The sequence below is a fragment of the Myotis lucifugus genome, unplaced genomic scaffold (assembly GCF_000147115.1).
Source record: "Myotis lucifugus unplaced genomic scaffold, Myoluc2.0 scaffold_99, whole genome shotgun sequence".
Lineage (NCBI taxonomy): Eukaryota > Metazoa > Chordata > Mammalia > Chiroptera > Vespertilionidae > Myotis > Myotis lucifugus.
The window spans coordinates 1,369,481-1,393,026 of record NW_005871147.1 but is presented as its reverse complement, the minus strand read 5'-3'; the positions used below and the strand labels follow the sequence as shown (position 1 = coordinate 1,393,026).

The 23,546-nt window shown below is 57.0% G+C and overlaps 1 protein-coding gene across 19 annotated transcripts in view; it reads left to right on the top strand.

Annotated features, from left to right (window-relative positions):
* MAPT (microtubule associated protein tau) overlaps positions 1 to 19,014 on the top strand; it is a 76,836-nt gene extending 57,822 nt beyond the window's left edge. For 14 of the 19 annotated variants that reach the window (XM_006092194.3, XM_023756801.1, XM_023756798.1 and 11 more), the window contains 5 exons: positions 1,419 to 1,684; positions 11,094 to 11,186; positions 14,132 to 14,213; positions 16,627 to 16,739; positions 18,536 to 19,014. In XM_006092194.3, the coding sequence (XP_006092256.1) occupies positions 1,419 to 1,684; positions 11,094 to 11,186; positions 14,132 to 14,213; positions 16,627 to 16,739; positions 18,536 to 18,751 (770 nt within the window). In that variant the 3' untranslated portion in view covers positions 18,752 to 19,014. The remainder of the gene's footprint in view (positions 1 to 1,418; positions 1,685 to 11,093; positions 11,187 to 14,131; positions 14,214 to 16,626; positions 16,740 to 18,535) is intronic. The other 5 variants (XM_006092196.3, XM_006092195.3, XM_006092193.3 and 2 more) reach the window with 1 other exon arrangement.
* The last annotated feature ends 4,532 nt before the right edge of the window (positions 19,015 to 23,546 follow it).

Genomic DNA, 23,546 nt, shown 5'->3' with positions numbered 1-23,546 from the left:
CAGGGAAGGGCAGAGTGGGTGGGGATGGCCTAGGACAGTGATGGTGAACCTTTTGAGCTCAGCGTGTCAGCATTTTGAAAAACCCTAACTTAACTCTGGTGCCGTGTCACATATAGAAATTTTTTGATATTTGCAACCATAGTAAACAAAGACTTATATTTTTGATATTTATTTTATATATTTAAATGCCATTTAACAAAGAAAAATCAACCCAAAAAATGAGTGTCATGGGTTCGCCATCACTGACCTAGAGGCAGAGATGGGGGTTGGGGGGGTTCTTAGGTGGAAAAGGAGAAAAGGCTTCGTTTGTCCTGTTGCCACAGAACTTGACTTTAGGGTTCACAGCGGACGATCACACTCTAGGAAGGACCTGGCTTACTCCCCCCTGGACAAGTGCCTCGGAGCTGAGGGAAGCTAAGCCTCGGCCCGGGGGCACAGCATGGGGCCCAGTGGCTCTCAGACCCGGCGGCTCAAGCATCACAGGGGAGCTTGGGAGCAGCAGCTTGCAGGCCCCACCCCTAGAGATTCTGTCACGTCAGGTGTGGGCAGGGCCGGGAACCTGCCTCTTACAGCCCCCGCTCCCCCTCACAGGTCTAGAGACTGACGCAGGGGCCCTGGGCCACACTAGAGAACCACTGAACCACGGGCAGATGGAACAGTAAACGACTGGAGGGCAGTGGGGCGCGGGGTGCAGGTCAGGGAGCACCGGGTAGCGGCCCCCAGGGGAGGACGGTCCCAGCAGCCTTCCCGGAGGGTGTGACAGGTGCACTGGCATTTGCCCTGCATCGTGGGGAAGGGCGGGAACGGCAGGGCAGGGACCGGGCTGGGCATAGCTTGTTTGGAGAGCGAGGGACAGGTGGGCATGAAGCAGGCACAGTGTCTGGAGTCGGGAGGCTGCGGAGGCTCTGGTGGGAGAGGGGCCCTGAACTTGCTCAGCAGCTTCACATTCACCCTGTGGGGAAAGGGTCTCAAGGGTCCAGACGAGGTGGCCCTGGTCCTGCCCTGGCATCGCCCTTGCTCAGGGCCAAGGCCACCTGGCATCGCACTGGAGTTTCTGAAGCCCGTGCACACACATGGCCGCCGGCTCCTCACTGCGGGCTTTATCCCTGTGCTCGGTTTCGAGGTGAGGCCCGAACTCAGGGGCATGTGGCTTGTCAGAGACCACACAGCTAGTTGGGGTCCCACCTCTCGACCCCAGAATCGGCTCCCTCTCTGGGAAGGGGTACTTACTGTCTCTTGCCCTCAGCGACAAGGCCAGGAAAGGAAAGACGCGGATGAGCTCAAGGCAGCCCCCTGAGCTCCCGGCCTTTCCACCTGCCTCACCCTGAGCCCGGGGTGGGCCCTCGGACAGGCAGCCCCGGGCCTTGGCCAAGTGGCGCCCATTCCGAGTTCTGGCCTCACTCCCTCCTCTCTTCCAGGTGAATCTGGGAAATCTGGGGATCGCAGTGGCTACAGCAGCCCCGGCTCCCCGGGCACCCCTGGCAGCCGCTCCCGCACCCCATCCCTGCCAACCCCGCCCACCCGGGAGCCCAAGAAGGTGGCTGTGGTCCGCACGCCACCCAAGTCGCCGTCTTCAGCCAAGAGCCGCCTGCAGACTGCCCCCGTGCCCATGCCCGACCTGAAGAACGTCAGGTCCAAGATCGGCTCCACCGAAAACCTGAAGCACCAGCCAGGAGGCGGGAAGGTAAGGGCATGAGGAGGCCGCTGTGCTTGTGCGGAACCGAACCGGAACCGGAACCGGGGGAGGCGTGCGGCCCCCACACCTGGGTCAGAGGCAGGCGAGTGACTGCCTCCCACCCTCACATAGCACCCCGGCCCCCTCCCAGACCTCTTCAAGGAAAGACAATGGGTTGTGGTTCTTTATTGGGGTCCCATGCAGCTCTGCGTGGGGGAGAGAAAGTGCCGGTTCTTTTCCTCCCCATGTCAGCCCTGCTGATCAGAGGACGGTTGATCTGTGACCCGGGGGTCCTCGAAGTGGGGGTGCCCACTTCGTGTAGAACGTGACAGCTGGTCAGTAGGTGGGTGTCAGGCGTTTGTCGGACGGTTGCTTAGATTAGGCTTCTCTCTACCTTCAGTTCTGGGGAAGTCTGGGCTCCATTTTGAACTGATTCTTCCAGGGGCAAGTGGGCGCTCATGAATGTTGGGGTCCCCTAAAGGTGGAGGCCGTGAGCTTCCGAGGGCCTGAGGTGGAGGGAGAAGGGGCTGGCCTGGACCCCGCCTGCCCTCCTCCTCTTGTCCCTGCCCCCCGAGTTTCCTGGGCCTGACAGGGAAATACCACGCTGGGTGCTTACACAGCAGAAACCTGCCTCCTCCCAGTGCCGAGGGCAGAAGCCCAGGACCGAGGTGTGGAAGGCCGCTGGCCTCCCTCCTCGACTGGAGACGGCTGCCCCTCCTCGTGTGCTCCCGCTCCTCCCCCCGGGTGCCTCTGGGCCCCCCCCCACCCCGTAAGCACACCAGTCATGCGGATGAGGGCTCACCCTAAGGAGCTGTTTTAACAGGACCACCCTGTACAGGCCCCGTCTCCGGATACAGCCTCGTTCGGAGGCCCTGGGAGTTAGGACTTGAGCATATGAATTGTGGGTACACAGATCAGCCCTCCCCACCCACCACCAGGGGGGCACGGGGAAGGGAGAAGAGGTGTGTGGGGTACCGAGAACCAAGGCTCTGCTCTGGAGGCCACAGATGTGTGGGGGCTTTGGGCTGGGCCGTTTGGGGGGCAATGAGCCTCCTGGTGGGCTGGGAGTCTTTACAGAACCTTCCAGTTGGGACAGCTCGACTCCCCCACAGCGGGCACCCTCCGCACCATTGATTTTATTACTCTTGGCCGGGGACTGGGTGTCCCTGGAAGAGGCCATCTCGGAGAGCACATGTGGGTGTCTCGCCTGAAACCCTGCTCTTGGCTCCTGCGGAGCCTCAGGGCCTCCCGCTGGCCCCTCCCAGCCTTGGGGGCCCAGGCACCTCTCGGGGGAGCTGTCTTTGGACCACAGGGAGGCCCTGGGCCATATTTCCTTCCTGCGATGCCGGCCTGTGCGCCTCTCGGTAGAGATGCCCGGCTCCTTCCAGGGGGGCTGAGGCAGCGGTGAGGGTGCTGGTTGGAGGCTGATCCTTCTGTGATGTTTTGGGGCAGAGGGAGCTCCAGGGACTTGGTTTGCAAGACGATGGGATGTTCTCCACACGGCCCCCTCCCCTCAGTGCCGGGGGGCCTCGTGCCTGTTTTCATAGCAGTGTGACCGTTTGCCCGTTTTGAAAAATGAGAAGCAAAACCCCACCGGCCAGTGTGCGCCGTGGAGATGATTCTGCAGCTGTGACCAGCGCACCCAGAGGGAACCGGAGCCCTGAGCGACTCCCAGCCCGCGGGGCGGTCACACACCAGCAAACACCGTGTCCTCCTGCCACCCCAGGGTCATCTGAGGTTGGCTTGGAAGGGCTGGGCACCTTTGGCCCAGTTCTTGCAGCTCTGCTGAGTGACAGCGCTGAATGGAGGGGGGACTCTCCCAGGGCTGCCCTGCCCCCGCCCTGCACTGCGCAGGGCGAGGAGCCTGGGGACCAGGGCTGTGACCTGAGGCTCAGAGCGGAAGGGGAAGGTGCCCCAGGTCACCACGCACCAGGCCGGGCGCAGACGTGCCCTCATCTCCCGAAGGAGAGAGGGTGACTTTCCTTAGGACTGACCAGGCGGGAGGTGTGGGGAAGCGCAGAGGGAGGATCGACAGCCATCCCTTAACGTCCATAGAAAACCTAGACAATTGTCTGAACCAAAGACCACCGCAGCCACCACGACAAAGAGCAACGCATCAGTCTCCAGGGAAACTGAAAAGGAAACAGAGACGCTTGGGGTCCACGGAGAAGGCTCTTAAAATGAGCGTGTCCTCTGCCTGGACTGGGCCGGCGGTTCCCGGAGGCGACGCTCAGGCCTTGGGGGGCTGTGGCCTGTGGGAGCCTCAGCTGAGGGGCAACTCCCTCCGTGAACCGAGGCCTCTGGGAAGAAGGAAGAGCAGCTGCTTGGCAACCTGCAGACTGAGAACCTCGGCCTTCCTACTTCCGTCGTTGTGCAGTGATGGTGTACAGCTTGCAGAGACCAAAACGAAATTCTGAACTTTAAAAGGAAAGTGCGGAAGAATCCCTGGCCCCTCCACAGAACTAGATGAAGACGGGAGCCAGGGGCGGCGAGGCCGGCAGCTGGGGGTCACTGCCGATCAGGGAGCCTGCTCCTGGAGCCGGACAGTTCTCATTCCCCACCGGCTGCCAAGGAGAATCACCTGGGGCGGGGGGGGGCGGGTTCTGTTAAAAATCCTGACGCCAGAGCCTTTCCCAGGTTTGTAAGAACCTCAGGGGCCTCCCCAGGTGTTCCCGATGTGTAGTCCAGGCTAAGACCCCGTGTCCCCAAATGTCAGTCAGTACCAGCCAGGCCACCCCCTCTGTCTCGCACCTCCCTCCCCAAGAGTCTGTCCGAGCCCTACTCTCTGTGAGGGGAGCAGGGGAGAATTCCATCGTGGCGACAGAGAACCAGCATTTAAAACATAGTTTAAAGGCCCTGGCTGGGTAGCTCATTGGTTAGAGTGTCATTCTGATACACCAAGGTTGCAGGTTCCATCCCCAGTCAGGCCACATACAAGAATCAGCCAACTAATGCAGAACTGGAACAACAAATCGATGTTTCTCTCTTGCTCCCTTCCTCTCCCTAAAATCAATTTTTACATTTTTTTTAAATTTAAAACATGTTTTTAAAAGCTACTCACTGCAGGTGAATAATGTGAACTGGCATCCTTACATCCTGGTGATACAGAGCACGCAGGTAGCATCAGAAGCGGGTTCCTACCTCCCTGTGTTCATTCACCAACATTTCTGGGGCACCTCTGAGTGTCAGGCCCTGTGCTGAGTTGCTGCCCCCGGGGCCCAGGCCAGGGGAGGGAAATACAAAGGGAGCGGAGAGGTTGGCCAGGGATGCAGTGGGGATCAGCCCATACCATGGGGGGGGGTCCCCCACACGGAGAGTCACCTGTGTTGTGGGGTGTCACCCACAGTCTCACGTGTTACCAACAATTCAGAGAAGCCAGGGCAGACCCTTGATTGGGACCATCACTGGCCTTGGCAAGGACAGCCCCCCCCCCCCCCCCCCGGCCCACACACACACACACAGAGTGCTGGGCCCAGGGGCTGGAAGACGCCGTGAGGAACCGCACGCTGGAGATTTTCAGATCAGAAGCAAAATCAAGTTAGAGCTGGGATGGGCAGGGGAGTGGGGGCTTAGGCCGGGGAGCGTGAACAGCTGCTGGAGGAGGCCTTTTGTGCCCCAGCAGTGTCTGCCCTGGCCGACAGGAACTGTCCTCTAGCCAGGATGTGGAAGGAAGAGGGAGCTGGAGGGACCCACGGCAGAGAGCCCAGGCTCAGCTGTCAGTGGTCGTGGGCGTGAGCTTGGGAGGCCTCAGAGTTGAATGCGAGGGCAGATGGGGCAACACCAACCTCAGCCGCCCCTCTGTGCGGTCAGTGGGGGCGCAGAAGGAAGCACAGCCCCCCGCCCCGGCCCCAGTGCCATCCAGGGTCAGAGAGAAGGTGCACTTGGGGCTGGGCTGCCTGGTCAGGAGAACAGGGGATCCTGTGGCTGCCAAGGGTGAGTGGGATGTGCAGGGTCATAGCCTGGAAAGGGCACGGCGGCCCGAGCGTGGGGGTGGCCTGGTTGGCTCTGAGCAGACAGAGCTAACGTCACTTCTCGGAGGGGCCCTGGCCCGCAGCCGGAATGCAAAGACCCAGCTGGACAGGAACCTCCCGAGCTCAGGCTGGGAACGCCCTGGGCTGCAATGTTCCCAGCGGCCACAAGATGGCGATGGAGCGCTGTAAGCGTCTGTCTCCATTCAGGAAGTATTTCTAGATTCATTATATTTATTGACAAAGTCCCAGCTCTTAATTTAAAAAGCACAGGTGAGGAGCATTTCTGTGGAGTAAAGTGAATGTTTGCCTGGGATCGTTTGCCTGTCCTGGACTCAGGTGAACCTGGGCTGAGGTGTCGGGCCCTGCAGCGAGCGGCGGGCAGAGCCAGGCTGGGACCCTCCCCGTACACAGCACCCGTGTTTGTGGAAAAACCTTGTGTAAATCATTTTAAAGCAGCTGGGGGCAGTCACTGGTTAAAGGAAAGGTGCAAATAATTCTACAGGCGACTTCCCTGTTATTTGACCTCTTCTCTGGCTGGTTGACTTAACAGGACCCAGATAAGCTTTCCCGTGTCCGTCCTCAGGCTCAGACTTTCCCACCAGAACATCCCACTCCGAATCCTCAGCCCTGGGCCCTGGGCCTCTCGACCCCAGTGAGGTGAGGTCGCCCAGCAAGCACCAGGCAGTGCTGGGGGCAGACCTCGCCAGGGACAGCCAGGACCAGGGGCCAGCTGGGAGCTCGCCAGGGGAGGGCTGGGCCACCTGGTGCACCTTGAGCGATCTGAGCGCAAACAGAACAAGTTCAAGGTCTAATAAAGGTTTGGGACTTCCCTCCAGGAAGCAGATTAAAGCAAAGTGGACCCGCCCACCTCACCCCACCCTCTCCTCCAGGGCCAAACCCTGACCACAGGAATTTCTTGCCTGACTGGGAGTCTCCAGACTAAAATTTGGAGCTTCCAAAACATTGCTCTTTCCTGTGATGGGTATGTTCAGTGTCTGGCCAGACCTGAGGCTCAGTATCACACAAGATACTCCAGAGAGAAGTCGTTTCAGGATCCCAATTTCAGAATGCCAACCGTTACCCTTTCCCCCCTTTCTGTAAACCTAACATTCTGTAAAGGGTGTTGGCTTAATTTGATGACTAACGGTAATTTGTGTCTGCTTTGTACATATCCTTTTGTCTATTTCCAAATCCCATAAAAGGGCTACTGAGAGCTTGTTGTCTTTTTTGTGGGATTGGAAAAAGAAAAAGTTACACTGGAGGGAAAATTTTCTGGTTATGTTATAAATTTTATTATTACTTCATGAACTCTTGATTTGATTGATGAATTTCTTATATGGATTTTACAGAAAACTTGCAAAACTGGTAAGTTTTCTTTGTCAGATAAGAGGAGTTATGTAACCCATCCTGTTTGCCTTTTTGCCTTGGCTTCCAGGAAGCTCAAAGTTAAATGTAAGGAACCATCTTGTTTGTGTGTGTGTTTTTTTAATGTTTTTATTTATTTATTTTTGAGAGAGGAAGAGAGAGAGAGAGAGAGAGAGAGAGAGAGAGAGAGACAGACATCAATTTGTTGTTCCACTCATTTATGCACTCATTGGTTGGTTCTTGTATGTGCCCTGACCAGGAATCAGACAACCTTGGCATATCAGGATGAAGCTCTAACCAACTGAGCTACCTGGCCAGGGGGTCATAATCTGTCTTGTAATTGTCAGTGCTAATGGCCTCCCCTTCTGTTACCATTCTCCTTTACATTTTCTTGTTTTATTGCTGTGTGTGTGTGTGTTGTTGTTTTCTAATTCTAAACTGCTCTTCGTGAAAGTAGGCTAGTCTCCCTCTGGGACTTACCCAGCTGAAAGTTGTAAATAAAAATGATCCCCGAGGAAGAAGTTCAAGTGGGACTCCCTCAAATCTGAGGGCGGCACACATTGATTCAGACACGATGCAGAGGGTGACAGCAGCTCCTTAAGCAGCAGCAGGAGAAAGTCCATCCCTCACCCGGCTCTTCGCTCCCGCCTGGCTAACGCCCTGCCCTGCCCGTGTGTCTCCCGCTCCGGGAGAGAACTCGGTGTTCTCCGAGGGAGAGCGCTGTTTTGGCTTATGACACAACAGCCTTGAGGACAGACAGCTCAGGCAAAACACTGCAGTCACATCCGTCGCCTGTGGCCACAGACACGCCCAGATCCAGATTCCTGTGCGGCTCTGCCACGGGCTTGAGAAAGTCGCTGAACTTCCCTGGGCCTCCCCTGTGAGCTCCGTCAGTAACGAAGGGGGTGGTGGTGAGAAAGGGGACGTGGAATTAGAGATTCATCCAACCGCTAACGGAGGGGTGGTTTTTACGTTTAAAAAACAAAGAAGAAATTACGAAGAAATAAGTTGAACAGTTGTTTGTTAGAAAGAAATACACCTACTAGCAAACAGGGGGCAAAGGAGCAACTTTAGTAAAAATCAAAGAAAGGCCGAGGAAGCCAACAATGCAGTGCCGTCTGTGTTAGTCAAGGAAATAAACACATTTTGAAATGCCCAAGATTGGCAGCTCTATGGTGAGCTTCCTGCACCGCGCTCTCGGGGAACATCCTTCAGAAAGCCATGCAGGGGCTGTGCTGAGCGTTTTCAGAGTGTTTATAACTGTGGCCTGGAAATTCTACTCCTGGGACCCCATGCTATGAAAATAACCCAAAACAGGGAAAAGCTCCTTGCGCAAAGGTGTTTGTGGTGAGGCTGTTGATTTTCTTTAAAATGGAATCAGGATAAACATCTGATAGCACAGGTGCCTAGGGTACATTACTTGATAAAACAAGATAGAAAGTGTGTGGACGCACTAATTACTGCCATTTCTACGCACATGACGGTAGTTTACGTGTATATGGGGCTTCAGGGAATGCAATGAAATACGATAGTGGTTGTGTTTGGAAGGCAAGAAAACTTTTGCGTTTTTTTAACCTCTATTTTCAAAAGCACAATGTTCTGGGTTTTTTCTAATGGAAAGAATATGTTTTTACTGATTTGAGAGAGAGAGGAAGGGAGAGGATGAGAGTAAAATTGATCAGAGAGAAACATTGATTGGCTGCCTCCTGCACACAACCCCCCCATCCCCCACCCCCACCCCAGAGATCTAGCGTGCCCTGACCAGGAATAGAACCGGGGACCTCCCGGTGCACGGGACAATGCTCAACCCACTGAGCCACACCAGCCAGGCATAGCTTTTATTTGAAAGGACCATAAAAGAATAAAGAGGTGGGTTAGATAGGTTTCTCAGGTGGTTAGGTTCATGCTAAAGAAAAAGGTTGGGGGTGGTGCCTCCAGAAGATTGCTGTCTGTTTACGTAGCCAGGTAAAGGACACCTAAAAATAATATCTATTAACGTGATGTAGTAATTAATAATTTAATAAAGGAAAGGCCATTTTAACACCAAAAAGTAGGATGGACCAATTTCGCTATCATATCCTCAATTCTTCGTTTTGCTGAGGACCTGTGGACCCCTGGGTGGCCGGCTCTGGCTCATTCTCCCCGGACGAGCCCGGCCAGGGCCCTGACCCTCAGCCACAGCCACCCTAACCCTGGCCTCTGGGCAGCGGCCCCCAGCCAGGGCCCTGACCCTCAGCCATAGCCACCCTAACCCTGGCCTCTGGGCAGCGGCCCCCAGCCAGGGCCCTGACCCTCAGCCTCAGCCACCCTAACCCTGGCCTCTGGGCAGCGGCCCCCAGCCAGGGCCCTGACCCTCAGCCATAGCCACCCTACCCCTGGCCTCTGGGCAGCGGCCCCCAGCCAGGGCCCTGACCCTCAGCCTCAGCCACCCTAACCCTGGCCTCTGGGCAGCGGCCCCCAGCCAGGGCCCTGACCCTCAGCCTCAGCCACCCTAACCCTGGCCTCTGGGCAGCGGCCCCCAGCCAGGGCCCTGACCCTCAGCCATAGCCACCCTACCCCTGGCCTCTAGGCAGCGGCCCCCAGCCAGGGCCCTGACCCTCAGCCATAGCCACCCTACCCCTGGCCTCTAGGCAGCGGCCCCCAGCCACCGTTCCCAAACGCAGCACAGAGGTCTATCCACTGAGCCAAACCGACTTCAGAGAGCGATGCTGGTTCTTTAAAAAAAAAAAATTTTTTTTTTTTTTGAGAGACAGGGAAAGGGAGAGATAGAAATAGCAATAAGGAGAGAGAATCATTGATCGGCTGCCCCCTGCACGCCCATCGAGGATCGAGCCTGCAACCCAGGCGTGTGCCCTGACCGTGACGGCCTGGTTCGTCGGCCGATGCTGGTTCTTAAGTGGGAACGCCGGCTGTTGGTCCTTTATATCATCGGTGGTTAATTGAACCCGTGGCTCCCTGTTTCCAAGCACAGTGCTCCTGAGGGGAGACACCTGCTGACGAGGGTGCCGTCATCCCAGCAAAGTGGAGTTTGCCAACCCTCGTCTCTGTGCCATGGTTGTCTGCGTATTTCATAGTTTTTAGACAAAGTGGGTCAAAATCTTTCCCCACTAAGATGTCAATATCCCCACCCCTGAGCCTCACAGGACGACAGTGGGACCGCACCATCCGGGCCACACCTGCCCAGGGAGGCTGAGAGGAGGCGCCTGGGCCCCTGTCCCAGTTCCCTTGAGGCACCTGGTTGTGGACAAGGGGGAGCCGAGGGCTGGAAGGGCAGCACTTACCCTGCCTTCCACGAGGCCAAGTCCTCGCACGCCCGCGGCGGGGGGCGGGGGGGAGGTCTGCTCTGTCTTCTCCACACAGCACCCACGTCCTCCTGTGACCTCAGTGGTCCTTGACCCAGGTGTGCAGGCAGCACCACGCGCTTTGCAGAAGCAGAGCCCGAGATTCTCATTCTAGATCGCGGTGGGGTCTGGTTTTTTAAATACTTGCAGGTGATTCCACCGCCTGACAAGCTTGAGAACAGCCACAGCCAGGTCTCGGGGAAGGTTCTGACGGGTCCAAGGGGTGTGCGTGAGGGCCCAGCTGGGACTCTGTGTTTGTTCATTTAATAGCCTCAGTGGGCCTGGCCGAGTGGCTCGGTGGTTGAGCATCGTCCTGTGCGTGGAAAAGCTGCCAATTCGATTCGCGGTCAGGGCATATACAGAGGGCAACCGATCGATGTTTCTCTCTCCCTTCCTCTCTCTAAGCACGTCCTCGGTGAGGATTAAAGTAACACAAGTGAGCACATTCTCCCCCCTACCCCACCCTCCCCCCCACCATGTGAGCACTCAGTTCTGGTTTAGGGCCTCAGAGGCTCGCCCAGGGGCCTCCGTGACACACCCTGTGTCAGGGGAAGAGTTGCCTCTGGATGGGTCTGTCTTGTGAACCCCAAGCTGTAGGGTGGGTCCGCCCAGATCAGCCGGTTGGGGAGTGCCTTCCTGGGGTGCTGCCTGGGCCTCCGGTCCCTGCCCTGCCCTCCGGGGTCCTCCGTGCAGAGCAGGCGAGCTGGGGGTGTCACTCATCCTTTTTTCTGGCTGTCAAAGGTGCAGATAATTAATAAGAAGCTGGATCTTAGCAACGTCCAGTCCAAGTGTGGCTCAAAGGATAATATCAAACATGTGCCCGGAGGCGGCAGTGTGAGTACCTCACACGTCCCCTGCGCCCGGCTGGGGTCTGGTGTTGAAGGCGTGGCATGAGTGTGTGCCCTGTGAGACATTGCACAGAATAAACCATCCTCAGGCTCCGTGCCCCGTTCTCAGAGGGGTGCCCAGCACCGGGGGGCCCCTGGCCTGCCCGGGCAGCTTAGGGAAGGTGGCTGATCTTTCCCTGGCCCATACCTGGAAGTGGGGTCCTCACAGCATTCACACCCACCGTGACCCCACTCACCGCCCAGCACGGGCTCCCGGGAGCCCCGCAGCCCGGCCCCTCAAGGTTGGGCTAAAGGTGGCAGCACCCGGCTCTGTCACCCCCTCCCCATCACCTGGGCAGGCCCACTTTGAGGGGTTCCACTGTGGACAGCTGGCCCTGTCCTGACAAGTGGACACAAAGGTCGCACTGTTCTACCTCAGAGCAAGCCGAGTCCGGTCTCTGGCCTCGTTTGTCTCCTGCACTTGCAGGGGGTGAGCCAGTGCCTCAGCCTCTGGCCCATGTTCAAACCAGCTCCATCCCCTGGCAGAGGCTCAGATCCAAAGGAGCCCAACAGAAGGCCCCAGCGGACCATCTGCGGCCCCGGGAGACAGGGAAACACCGCTTTGGGCCCGTTTGATTATTTATTGTATTGCTTTGGGCCCTTTTAAATCCGGCTGCCTCCAAACGCCTCTGGGGACTCCTTGCATCCCCACTGCATGTGTCCCCGAGACCTGGGGCTGCACCCTCACCTCCCCACTTGGCCAGCTCTGCTGCTGCCCTCCTGCTGTCCTCTGTGGGTGCAAACTCAGCCTGAGGCTCCCCCACTGCCCCTGCCTAACACGGGGAGCAGGAGGTTCCAGACCCCTGCGGCCCACTCCTGGGGAGAGGAGGTTTCTGAGAGCAGGCTCCGCTCCTGGCTGGCAGCCGAGGATGGTGGCGATGCCCCAAGGGGCTCTCCCTCCAGAAAATGCCCAGCCTGGGCCGCCGTCGTCTGCATCCAGCCGAGGGTTTATTCTTGCAATGTGCCGCTGCCCCGCCTGAGCGCTGCCCGCTCTGCCCAGCCCTGCTGTCCCGGGATGGGCGCTCACCACGCGGCTGCTGCATGGCGCTCATGAACGCTTCCTCACCAGTGCTGCTGTCTCCCCAGTCCCTGCTCGCCTGCCCCTGGCCCCCCACCCGCCCCAGCCCTGGTCACGTTGCTGCTTTAGCTCCGACTCCTGGTTCGCTGGCTTTGCCTCACACTGGTCTCCGGCCAGAGGAGGAGGCATGTGCTTTCTGGTTTAACTTGTGTCTGGTCAGCTGGTGGGAGGCCGTGCTGGCAAGGCTGAGGCAGGTCCTGCAGGAGGAGAGGGTACCTCCCACTGCTGCGGGCAGTCACAGAACACGGAGGAACTTCCTCGGGCACCGCCTGTCTGTCCCGCACTCCCTGCGGGCCTGTGGGTTAGCCTAGCAGAGGCCCGCGGGCGCCCCGGCCGGCCAGGCTGTGCTTGGTCCTCGCCTGAGGCTTGTTTGCAGGAGGAGCCTTCGAAGAAAGCTCCTCTGGGGGAAGGTGGCTGCACAGTGTCACCTCAGGTGATTCGGGGGCCCTGGACCCCCAGCCTGGGCTCCGGCCTCTGGCCTGCCCTCTGCTCTCCGGTCTGGAGGTGGCTGCCCATCCAGGCTGCAGGGAAGAGCAGGAAGCCGGGTCACGCCCCCTCCCTCCAGGACGAGTCCCCAAAGCTCCTTGACCACCTCCTGGGTGCCCACCCAGAGCCCAGCTCCCTCCCAGGCCTGTTCTCAGAGTCATTCATTACCCACCCCCTCGAGGTGCAGGCTGCCAGCCCTGTGCCTCCCGCCCCACACCACACACGGCCACACAGCCCAGGCCCACCTGTCGGCCTCAATCAACTCTCCATGGACTGAGGGCACACGCCAGGGCGATTCTGAGTAACTGAGAAAAGGGTTGTTCCAGACGATTCTGACCCAAGGAGAAACCTCTCCTCTTTTCCTGGTGCCCCTGGTTAACCCATCCTCAGGCACCAGGCCATCTCCCTCGGGTACCCTTCTCCAGGCAGGAAGCGGGAGTCCCCTGGGTGACACCTCCTGCACCCTCTGGTGACCTCACACAAGGTCACTGCTGGGAAGGTCCCTCGGTGACCATCTGGGACCCTCACAGCCATGGCTTTGTGGGACTTCCTCCAGGAGCCCCCTGGGGAGCCCCCCCAGGGAAGCTGGCTCTTGGGCTGAGATCAGGGGGCCGTACAGGGGCCACCGTCCCCCTGGGGAGGATGTCAGTGTGGCCGGCCACAGGGTGGACCGGGGCCAAGGGGAAGCCCTGGGCCTCGGCGGGTGTGTGGGCGTCTGCTCTCCGAGACACTAACCCTGGGGGTGTCTGCTGGGCCGCCTGCCCCCTGCCAGTGTCACTTTCCAGGACACTCAGGTGCCAACTGGCTCTTCCGTCCGGGTCTCCCCACGGCTGCTCACTGGCCGTCATTGCTCTTGCTGTGGGTGTGCTGGGGTTTCTGGAAGCTTCTCCTGGGAGAAAGCCCCCTCTCCACCCCCAAGGCCCTCTCCTCTTTGAGGCCCAGCAGATACGCTCTCGCTTTCCCAATGCTGCACACTGGGTCGCACTGGCCTTCCTCCTCTGTGTCCTCGCTGAATGTGATGTCTGTGTCGCGTCAGGAGTGGCTGCTCTACGTGTGTTTGCTAAGCAGATGGCATGGGCCCTGCTCAGGGACAGAGAGAAGGACCCTGTTTGCCCCGAGGGTCCTTGTCCTGGGGACTGGAGCGTCTTCACCCCCAGTCACTGGTGCAGACCCGGCTCCCTGGGGGCAGGGTGGACACGTTTCCACCCAGGCTGGGCCTCGGCAGACAGGCCTGGTCGAGCCGCGCCTGGATGCCCACAGCTGCTTCTCATTGTGCTCCGCCCGGAAAGTAACCCCACTTATTCTCTGCCCGCCCCTCTCACCTCCAGGTGCAAATAGTCTACAAACCCGTGGACCTGAGCAAGGTGACCTCCAAGTGCGGCTCATTAGGCAACATCCATCACAAGCCAGGTAGCCTTTGCGAACTGGGGGGGAGGGGAGGGCCTGGGGCGGGGTGGGGGGGGGTGCCTGCTCCCGGGGTGGCTGGGAAGCAGCGATGGGATGGGCCATGGAGAGTGTTGAGGGTGGAAGGGGCTGTCCTATCTCGTCCCTGAGCAGGGAGGGCAGATGCTGATCCTACACCCTAGTGGCTATGGGGTGAGGCCACAACATTAGTAACAAAGAAAAACAATTTCTGGAGGATGAGGCCCAGAAATCAGGATTTTAAAAAGATTCCCAGGTGATTCTAATGTGCAGCCAAGGTTGAGAACCACTGGCCTAGCCGATGGCTCGTAGTGCTCCACGCAGGCTGCACGCGGACCTCGAGAGCTGGGGAGCGGCCTGGTCTGGCCCCTGAAGCTCGGCTCTATGGATGTCCCAGCTTGGTCCCCAGCCAACATGGGGGACACTTCACCAACTGCACAAACTGCAACATGGGACCCTGGGCCATTGCTGTGTCCCCTCTGTGACTTTGAACAGAAAATGATACTGTTGGCGCCTTACCATCCCCCTCCCCTGCACCCCTCTCCAAAAGAAACCAGTGAGACCCACAGAGCTTGCTGCGATGCTGCGAATACTGTACACCTGTGATGTCCAGTGTCGAGGCCACTGACCACGTGTGGCTGTTGAGCATATGAAACGTGGCCAGGGCAGTTGAGGAGCTGAATTTTATTAAAATTTAAAAGTACATTTGCACAATGGAATACTGCTCAGCCATAAAGAAGAAGGAAATCTTACCCTTTGCAACAATATGGATGGACCTGGAGAGCATTATGCTAAGTGAAATAAGCCAGTCAGAGAAAGACAAGTATCATATGATTTCACTTACATGTGAACTCTAATGAACAAAATAATTTAATAAACACAATAGAAACAGAGGCATAGATACATGGAACAGACTGACAGCTGCTGTCAGAGGAGGGGATTGGGGGGCTGGATGAAAAAATGTGAAGCAGTTAAGTAAAAAAATATATATATTTATACACACATATATACATATATAATAAAAGGCTAATATGCAAATTGTCCCTACGGGCAGGAGTTGACTGACCCAGAGTTAGATGTGCGCTGACCACCAGGGGGTGGCACGAAACATGGCGGGCGTTGGCAATGGGGCAGGCGCTGGGGGGAAGGGAGGCACCCCTCCCCCTGCCCCATAGCCGCTGGGGACCCTACCCATGCATGATTTCATGCACTGGGCCTCTAGTATATAGATAACACACAGACACAGACAAGAGTATAGTGATAGCCAGAGGGAAAGGGGGGTGGAAGTGGGCAAAGTGAGGGGGGGACAAATGTGAACAAAGAGACGTTACTTTGGGCGATGAGCACACGATGAGTGTGCACTTGGAACCTGTATGGTTTTATGAACCAATGTCACCCAATAAATTCAATTAAAAACCCACACACTGAAGTGGCCGTGTGGCTGGTGGTTACCACGTTGAACACAGTGCTAGATGCCACCTCCCGCCGGGTTCAGAGTGCGGCTCTGCCGTGCCAGGCTCTCAGGGCAGAGGTCCCTCCGGAACCCATCCTGTGCGGGGAGAGGCCTCAGAAGCCTGTGCAGAAGGCCTCATTGTCCCCGGGCTCCCTTGGGCATTTTGTGGGAGTCTCTCTCCCGGGGAGAACTACCCTCCACGGGGTCACCCACTGGGAGCAGCTTTCTTGGGCGGCTTTGTCCCACCCAAGCAAGTCATGTCTAGCTGACCCTGGAACCACGTAGGGGGTCGGGTGCCAACCACTGTGCAGTCAAACACATGCAGTTAGTTAGTGCCTATTCTGCATGTCCCGTGTATGAAATACTGTGCTATTACAATAAACTAGAGAAAAGATAACGTTACAAAGAAAATCATAAGCAACAGACACAGTATTTAGTGAAAGAAATCTTCGTGTAAGTGGACCCATGCAGTTCAAACCTGTGTTGTTCAAGGGTCAGCTGTCCTTTCTCTCGCCCTCAGCCCATGTCTCCGCTGTGGGTGGCATCGAGCGTCTGAGGAGGCAGGAGGGCCAGGGCCCTTCTTTATTGGGGGTGCATTTTGCCTGCAGTTTAATGCCAAGGTCGTGCAGGGCTGCAGCGTCCAGGATGTTGACACAGACGCCTTCCCTGCCTGGAAGCCATCCAGTTAGAACTGGGAGCAGCTTCTCCCAGGCCCAGCTGCACTCACCTTTGCATTATCTCAGGAGGAAGAGTTTTCTCAGTCAATATTGATGCATGCCTTGGTGGGAGGGATGAAGCCAACTGCTGTCCAGCCCTTTAGAAGGACTGCCTTGTGCCCCAGCCGCTTTCTAAGGGAAGGCGCGTCCTCGCTGCTCCCAGCAGCCGGTGTTCCTGGGAATGACTCTCGAAACCGAGCTAATTGGCGGCGCTGTGCGTGCTGTGTTCCAGGTGGCGGCCAGGTGGAAGTCAAATCCGAGAAGCTGGACTTCAAGGACAGGGTCCAGTCGAAGATCGGGTCTCTGGATAATATCACCCACGTCCCTGGGGGAGGGAATAAAAAGGTAAAGGGGGCAGGGCCGGGGGAGGCTGTTGGCCCCGGCTTCCAGGGGAGGGAGCTGGAGGCCCCGCGGGGACTGGCTCGAGGTGGTCCTCAGCAGCCCCCAGGGACAGCGGGCTCGCCTTAGCTGCCCGCTGCAGCCACCTGGGGGCGAGATGGGACTGGAGCCGGGGCCCCACCCTGGAAATGCTGACTGGTCACAGGTGTGGTCTGGACACCTGGAGGTTTTAAAACTGATGGTCCGTGGTGAGAGCCGAAAGGTTGGCGACCTCTGCTTTGGTGCAAATGTGAGAGCCGCTGTCCGAGGCCCCGTGGCTGCCAAGCAGCCACAAAAGGCAGCAGCCATCCCCAAGCCAGCCCAGGCACCAAAGACAAGTCCTGGGGACAGAACCTCACTTTCTAGATGGGTCACCAGGCAGTTAGAGCAAAACAGTGACGGTGAAACCCCGAGTTCAGCCAAGCCGCTGCCAGGGCGTGCCCCCGGGGAGGCCGCTGGACAAGGACCTCGCAGTCCCGGCCGTTTCTAGTCGCTGGGTCTTGCCTGAGTTCCCTTCAGTTTGGGGGATTTGGGGTCATTACTGGGACCCTGTCATTTCTTCTCAAGAACAAAGCTTTTAAAAAACATGAATGTTCTTATCAAAACTTATGTGAAAAAGGCCCTTCCACTACAGAAATTTGGAAGAGTCCTTTGGTCAAAGCGCTGGCCCCAAATGAACAAAATCAGCACATATATGGCTTCGATGGGAGCCTAGTCTCTCTACAGCCACACGCAAGCCCATGCGGTAGGGGCCCTTCACCTGGGCCCACGGGAGAAACTGTGTGTGTTTCTGTGGTTTCATCAGACACTCGGAGCGGTCTTAGGACCCCCGAGAGGTTGAGAATCAACTGCGGCCATCACTTCAGGGCTCATCAGGAATCACTGTGCCACTTGCCTCTCTGGCTAACGCTTCCTGAGTTTCCCAGGTACCACTGGCGCTCTGCCCTCCGGGGCTGCAGACTACGCCACCGTTTCTCTACTTTTATAAAAGGGCTTTGTCACACCCATCAGTGCTGCCCACAGCTGCCGCCACCTCCAGACTCATCAGTCGCTGGCAAAGGGGAGGGGTGTGCGTGGCCCCTGGAGGGCAGCTGTGGCTCTGGGGACGCCCCTTAGTCTTCTCCGGCGAACTTCAGCACTTGCATTGCAACTGGGCGGCATGTCGGGATAGAATGCGCACGCGCACGCGCACGCCTTAGGACCTGCTAGCAACTCCACTGGTAGGACACGCTTACAGGGTGTGAAATGCTGTGTGTTCAAGGTCATCCAAGGTTATTCACACACAGCATTCTTTGTCACAGCAAAAGCCTGGAACAGCTGAAACAGCCACCCCCAGGGGGGCAGATGCAGTGGGTACATCGGCCCTGGTGGAATGCCAGGCAGCCACCAGCAAGCCCGTGGGAACTAGCGCTGACAGCAGAAGGTTTAAGTCTACAAACCAAAGTACAGGGCCGAGTCAGTGCATATTGTTACCTACGTATTAAAATAGACGGGCACATGCATTTTGTACGTGTTCACACATACGCCCGTGCGGGATACGTCTGTAAGGGTCCACAAGACACAGGGCGGCCGCTGCCTCTGGAGAGGGGCACAGGGTCGCCGGGAGGCAGGAGGGAAGAACTGCACAAGTGTTTGCTATTGGAAATGATGAACCCACAGCTGCCACCCCTTCGTCGGCGCCCTCGCACCCGGGCCAGATTGGCAGGGCCGGTGCCCCTTTCTCCGGCTCTTCCTCTCAGCCTCCCTCCCCTCCTGTCTCGCAGATCGAAACCCACAAGCTGACCTTCCGTGAGAACGCCAAAGCCAAGACGGACCACGGGGCGGAGATCGTGTACAAGTCGCCCGTGGTGTCCGGGGACACGTCTCCGCGGCACCTCAGCAACGTGTCCTCCACGGGCAGCATCGACATGGTAGACTCGCCCCAGCTCGCCACGCTAGCTGACGAAGTGTCCGCCTCCCTGGCCAAGCAGGGTTTGTGATCAGGCCCCCGGGGCGGTCAGTGATCGTGGAGAGAAGAGAGTGAGAGAGTGTGGAAAAAAAAAAAGAGTAATGACCTGGCCCCTCGCCCTCTGCCCCCAGCTGCTCCTCACAGATCGGGTAATCGGTTAATCACTTAACCTGCTTTTGTCGCTCGGCTCTGGCTCGGGACTTCAAAATCAGTGATGGGAATAAGAGCCAATTCCATCTTTCCAAATTGATGGGTGGGCTAAGAATAATAAAATGTTTTTAAAAACACGTTAAAGATGGCCACACCCAACATTTCCTTGGGCACTTCCGTTTGATTCTTTTTTCCCCCCTCTGAGTAGAAGAGGAAGGAAGTCAGGCTCTGAAAGGTGCTGCTGGGGTTTTCAGGGGCCTGGGGGCGCCCTCTGGCCCCATCCTGGGGATGTCACAGAGGCTGTGGCAGCAACAAAGGATTTGCAACTTGGTATGTTGGTGTGAGCTGGACAGGTAGGGGTGGGGGGAGACACAGGAGAGGCTGAGGCAGGGGTGGGCAGGGGAGCGGGAGAGAGGGAGGGGGGAGGTAAGAGTACGAGGGAGAGGAGACCTGCTCCCTATGGAAGGGCAGCAGGGAGCACAAGCAGCCTCCACTGGGGCCTCCTGCGGCTGGTGACCAGGGTCTGTGCAGGTGGGTGTGCCTCCCTCAAGGGCAGGGCAGGGCAGGGCAGGGCAGGGCAGGGCAGGCAGCCTGTGGAAAAGGGCTCCAGTCCCTCCCACCTGCCTGGCAGGAGAAGGCTGGCTGGCGGGAGGGTGGCTGGCAGCCGGTGGGTGACTTCCTTAGAGAAGACTGGCCTCCGGCCTCTGTCCCCCCTGCAGGGGCGGGGCGGGGCAGTCCTGACCTGAAGGGCTTCCCTCCACCCCAGGGACACTCTGTTCAATTGCGTTCTGAAGGTTGGAAGTGCAGCCACGATTTTGGCCACCTCACTGATCTGGGACTTTAGGGCTAACCAGTTCTCTTGTAAGGACCTGTGCCTCTTGTGGGACACCCGCCTGTTCCCAAGCCTGGGCCGCTGGCATCTCTAGAGTGTGCCGGGGGCGGGGGGGGGGGGGGGGGGCAGAAGGGGGTCCTGAGCCTCCTGTTCCTCCCACCCCACTGCAGCCAGCTGCCTGCCCCCACCACACCCTGTGTCTGCTGGGTGGAGCCCAGTCACTGCCTGTACCCCTCATGTCACACTGTCCCGAGTCCCCAGCCTCACCACCCTTCTCAGTAGTTCACATTGTTTGGATGTGGGAGGCACCTAGTCTTAACTAAGGGGTGAAATCAAGGGAAGGCAAAGTCCGGGCACAAGGTGGGACCTCGGTTTCTAGGTCTAAGTTACACTCATCCAACTGGCCTGTCCCTCATGATGAACCCGATGGCCTTACCTCCCATCCAGACGTGGGGCTTGGCAAGGCCAGGATGGGGCTCAGCAGTGACCCTGGACGTGGACTTGGAGAGCCTTTCCCTCCCAGAAGGCCTGCCCCTTCCTGTGCTGAGCTGCAGCAGGTTGGATGTCCTGGTTGTCAGAGATGGCACCAGGACAGGCAGGCCCCCCGGGAGGGACCACGTTCCCTGCCCCTCACCTCCACCCCAGCCTCTGACTGCCAGCCTCGCAGAGCGCCCCACGCTGCTCAGCCTCAAGTGCATATAGTCAGCCCTCCACACCCCACAAGGGGACACGCCCACTTGGAAATGGTTCTCCCCGTCCCAGCTGGAAGCAATGCTGTCTGTCCACTGGAGCAGCTGAACATATACATAGATGTCGCCTTTCCCTCCCCGTCTGCACCTGTCGCGTTGTCGTCAGATTTGTCTGTTTATGCTTGGATTCACCTGAGTGACTATGATAGTGAAAAGAAAAGAAAAAAAAAAAGGACGCATGTATCTTGAAATGCTTGTAAAGAGGTTTCTAACCCACCCGGTGGGGGTCCTGGATCGCTCTCCCCTGCGCTGGGACCCCAGGCCAGTGTGGCTCTCCCCTGCTTGGCCTCCTGAGAGGTTTCCTTCAGCATCTGGGACCAGCAGAGCGCAGATTCTGACAGCGGAGGACCCTCGGCTGGAAGAAGGCCTGACGCACAGGACGAGGACCAAGGAAGCTGGTGCCCTCCCCACCCCGGGCTTCCCTTTGCCAGGCAGAGCTGTGTCTTGGGCTGGCTTGGCTTGCAGCGTGAAAATGCCCTCTCTGGCCACAGCCTGGAGAAGCCCCACAGCAGCCCTGCATCACCAGGAAGATGAAGCCAGCGCCAGCTGGGGAAAGGTCCCAGGGCCTTGCCGCCACAGCTGCCAGGCAGAGGAAGGATGACGCGCCAGGAGACACCATTCCCACACCATTCCCGAAGCCTGGCCAGAGCCCCGCGGACCTTGCAGGAGTCCGTCTGCTGCCTCGGGGAAAGGGAAGCAGCCTCTGTGGAAATGGCCGCTTAAAGATATTCAGCCTCGGGACCGGTTCTGCCACTTCCGGTTTAGATAGTTGAAGGCAACTGGGCTGGAGGCTTCATTTGCAGTCAGAGCTTTCGGCTGTCCTGCGAGTCCCAGCTGCTTTTGGGGTTCTGAGAAAGAAAAAGGAAATGTGGTTTAAAGGACCGGTAGCTGTTAGAGGTGGCCCCTCATCACTGCCACTAATGCGCTGCATCTCCTCTTCCTGTAGTTCTGTGCCGTTCTCTGACACCTGACTCCGAGGGCCCTGGAATCTCCCTGGGAGGGTGGGCTGCTTGGGGTCAGCCTCAAAATTATGGTTTAGGGTGATCAGGTCAGTGTTGGGGAGGAGAGACCAAGGGGTGCTGGCTTGTGACCTTAAATGAGGACAATCCCCCAGGGCTGAGTTCTCCCCATTCCCTCTCTCCAGTCAATGTCCCTTGGGTGGGCTGGGTATGCTCTATGCCTGGTTCCTTCAAGCTCTCCATTCTATCAATAGTTCCATTTAAATTGACTTCAATGGTGAGACTGTATCCTGTTTGCGATTGCTTGTTGTGCTATAGGGGTTGGGGGGAGGAACCTGTAAGATAGTTACCATGGGCAAGGGGAAGTCTTGGAGTGCAGCAGTTAAACCTCCTTGTAACCCTTTTCTTCACCATTTCAACCGCATTTGCTAGAGGTCCTGGGGGTGCCGCCTTTTCACCGACTGGATTCCCAAGTGCAGTAGCTGCCAGCTGCTTCCCATGTCCTTCCCAGCCAGGTGCAGGCGGTGCGGCTTGTGGAGGAATCTGGAGATGTGGTTGCTCTGGTCTCTTGCTGGGCCCCAAGCCCACAATCGTGCCTCCCAGACCCTGGCAAACTTTGCTGTAAGCCGTGGGCACCTCTGTGTCACTTTTCCCACTGACTCTGGACATGCAGCCTGTATCTAGCAGCTGCCAAGATCTTTTCCTTCACCCTCTTTTATCTTTGTCCCCCAAGAGGCAGGGATGAGGGTAAAGATGGAGGTCACTGTGTCCCATCTATAGATCCGTGGCTTCATGAGACTTCTAGTTGCTCTTCAGTTTTGAAAAGGGTTGTCCTGGGCACTGACCCAGGCTCACCTCCTAATGGACTTAGCCCATGAATTTGCAGTGTCTGGCAGGGCAATTTCTGACACTTGCAAGTCCCATGATTTCTTCAGTAATTTTAAGGGTGGGGGGTGGGGTGGGGGGAAACAATCTTAGCTTAGCTTCCTGTCTGTGAATGTCCATATGGTGTATTGTGTGTTTTAACAAATGATATACACGGACTGTTGCTGTAAAAGTGAATTTGGAAATAAAGTTATTACTGATTAAATGAGGTCTATGTGCATAAATTCAAAAGACAAAGAAATGCTATGGGATGTATGATTTTCAAGTCTTTTTTCAGCTTTGGAGAACTTAGCTCCGAATAGGGAAAGACAATGTTGTTAAAACTGGGCCATGAGGGTTTACCAACTCTCTCTAGGGCCCAGAAGGTGGAAGAAGAGTTCTCAGCCTTTTCATTTTCAGGTTGACTGTCTCACTCTGGTGCTCACAAAGGTCCTGGTCAATACCCTTGGGGCTGACCCATTCTAGTGATTTCAACCCTGAAAAGACTGGGGTTGGTATATGAGATGTTTCCTTCCCTGGAAATGAGCCTCGAGGCCTGGGGCTGAAGCAGAACACCAGCCAATCAGCTGAAAGAATGGCTTAGCTCTCTTGCAGGCTTACAGAGCTGCCTTCCTCCTTTTGGGAGCAGTACTGGGGAACAGGTCTGCTAAATCAAAACAGGGATATCAGCCAACCCCTAGCAATGTCACAAAGGGAAACAATAAACAAAACAAACCATCATCTTATTGTTCCTCAGTAATCAGTTCAAGGTCTTAACATGGAGCCCTTAGATTTTCCAAGTTTCAAAATATGACTTTGCTCAGCTTTTCCTTAGCCACTGCAGACAGAAGCTGAAGTAGAGATCGCAACTGTAACTACAGGAGCAGCAACAGGGCGGCCACAGAGAAACGTGACCTCGCCAACTGCTGCTTCCAGGACCAGGATAGGCAGCTCATTGGCTGTTTCAACTTGACTGCCATGAAAAGGAAAAAAACAATAAAGAACAGGCCCACCCACTTACTCATCTTTATAGAAAGAAAATCAAGCACTAGCCTCCTCAGATACTATAATCTCAGGCAGCAGGTAAGCAGCTCAGGCTCCATACAAAGTATATGTTCTCACTGGCCCCACCCGCTTTCTGGTGATAAGATGACCCTGCGAGGGGCCCATACGACAGAATAGAGACATCCCAAAGTCCACAGCAAGTCAGGACACCAGAGAACTGTGCAGCAATACCATGTCCAAGTGTCAAAAAAGGCCCAGCACACAACA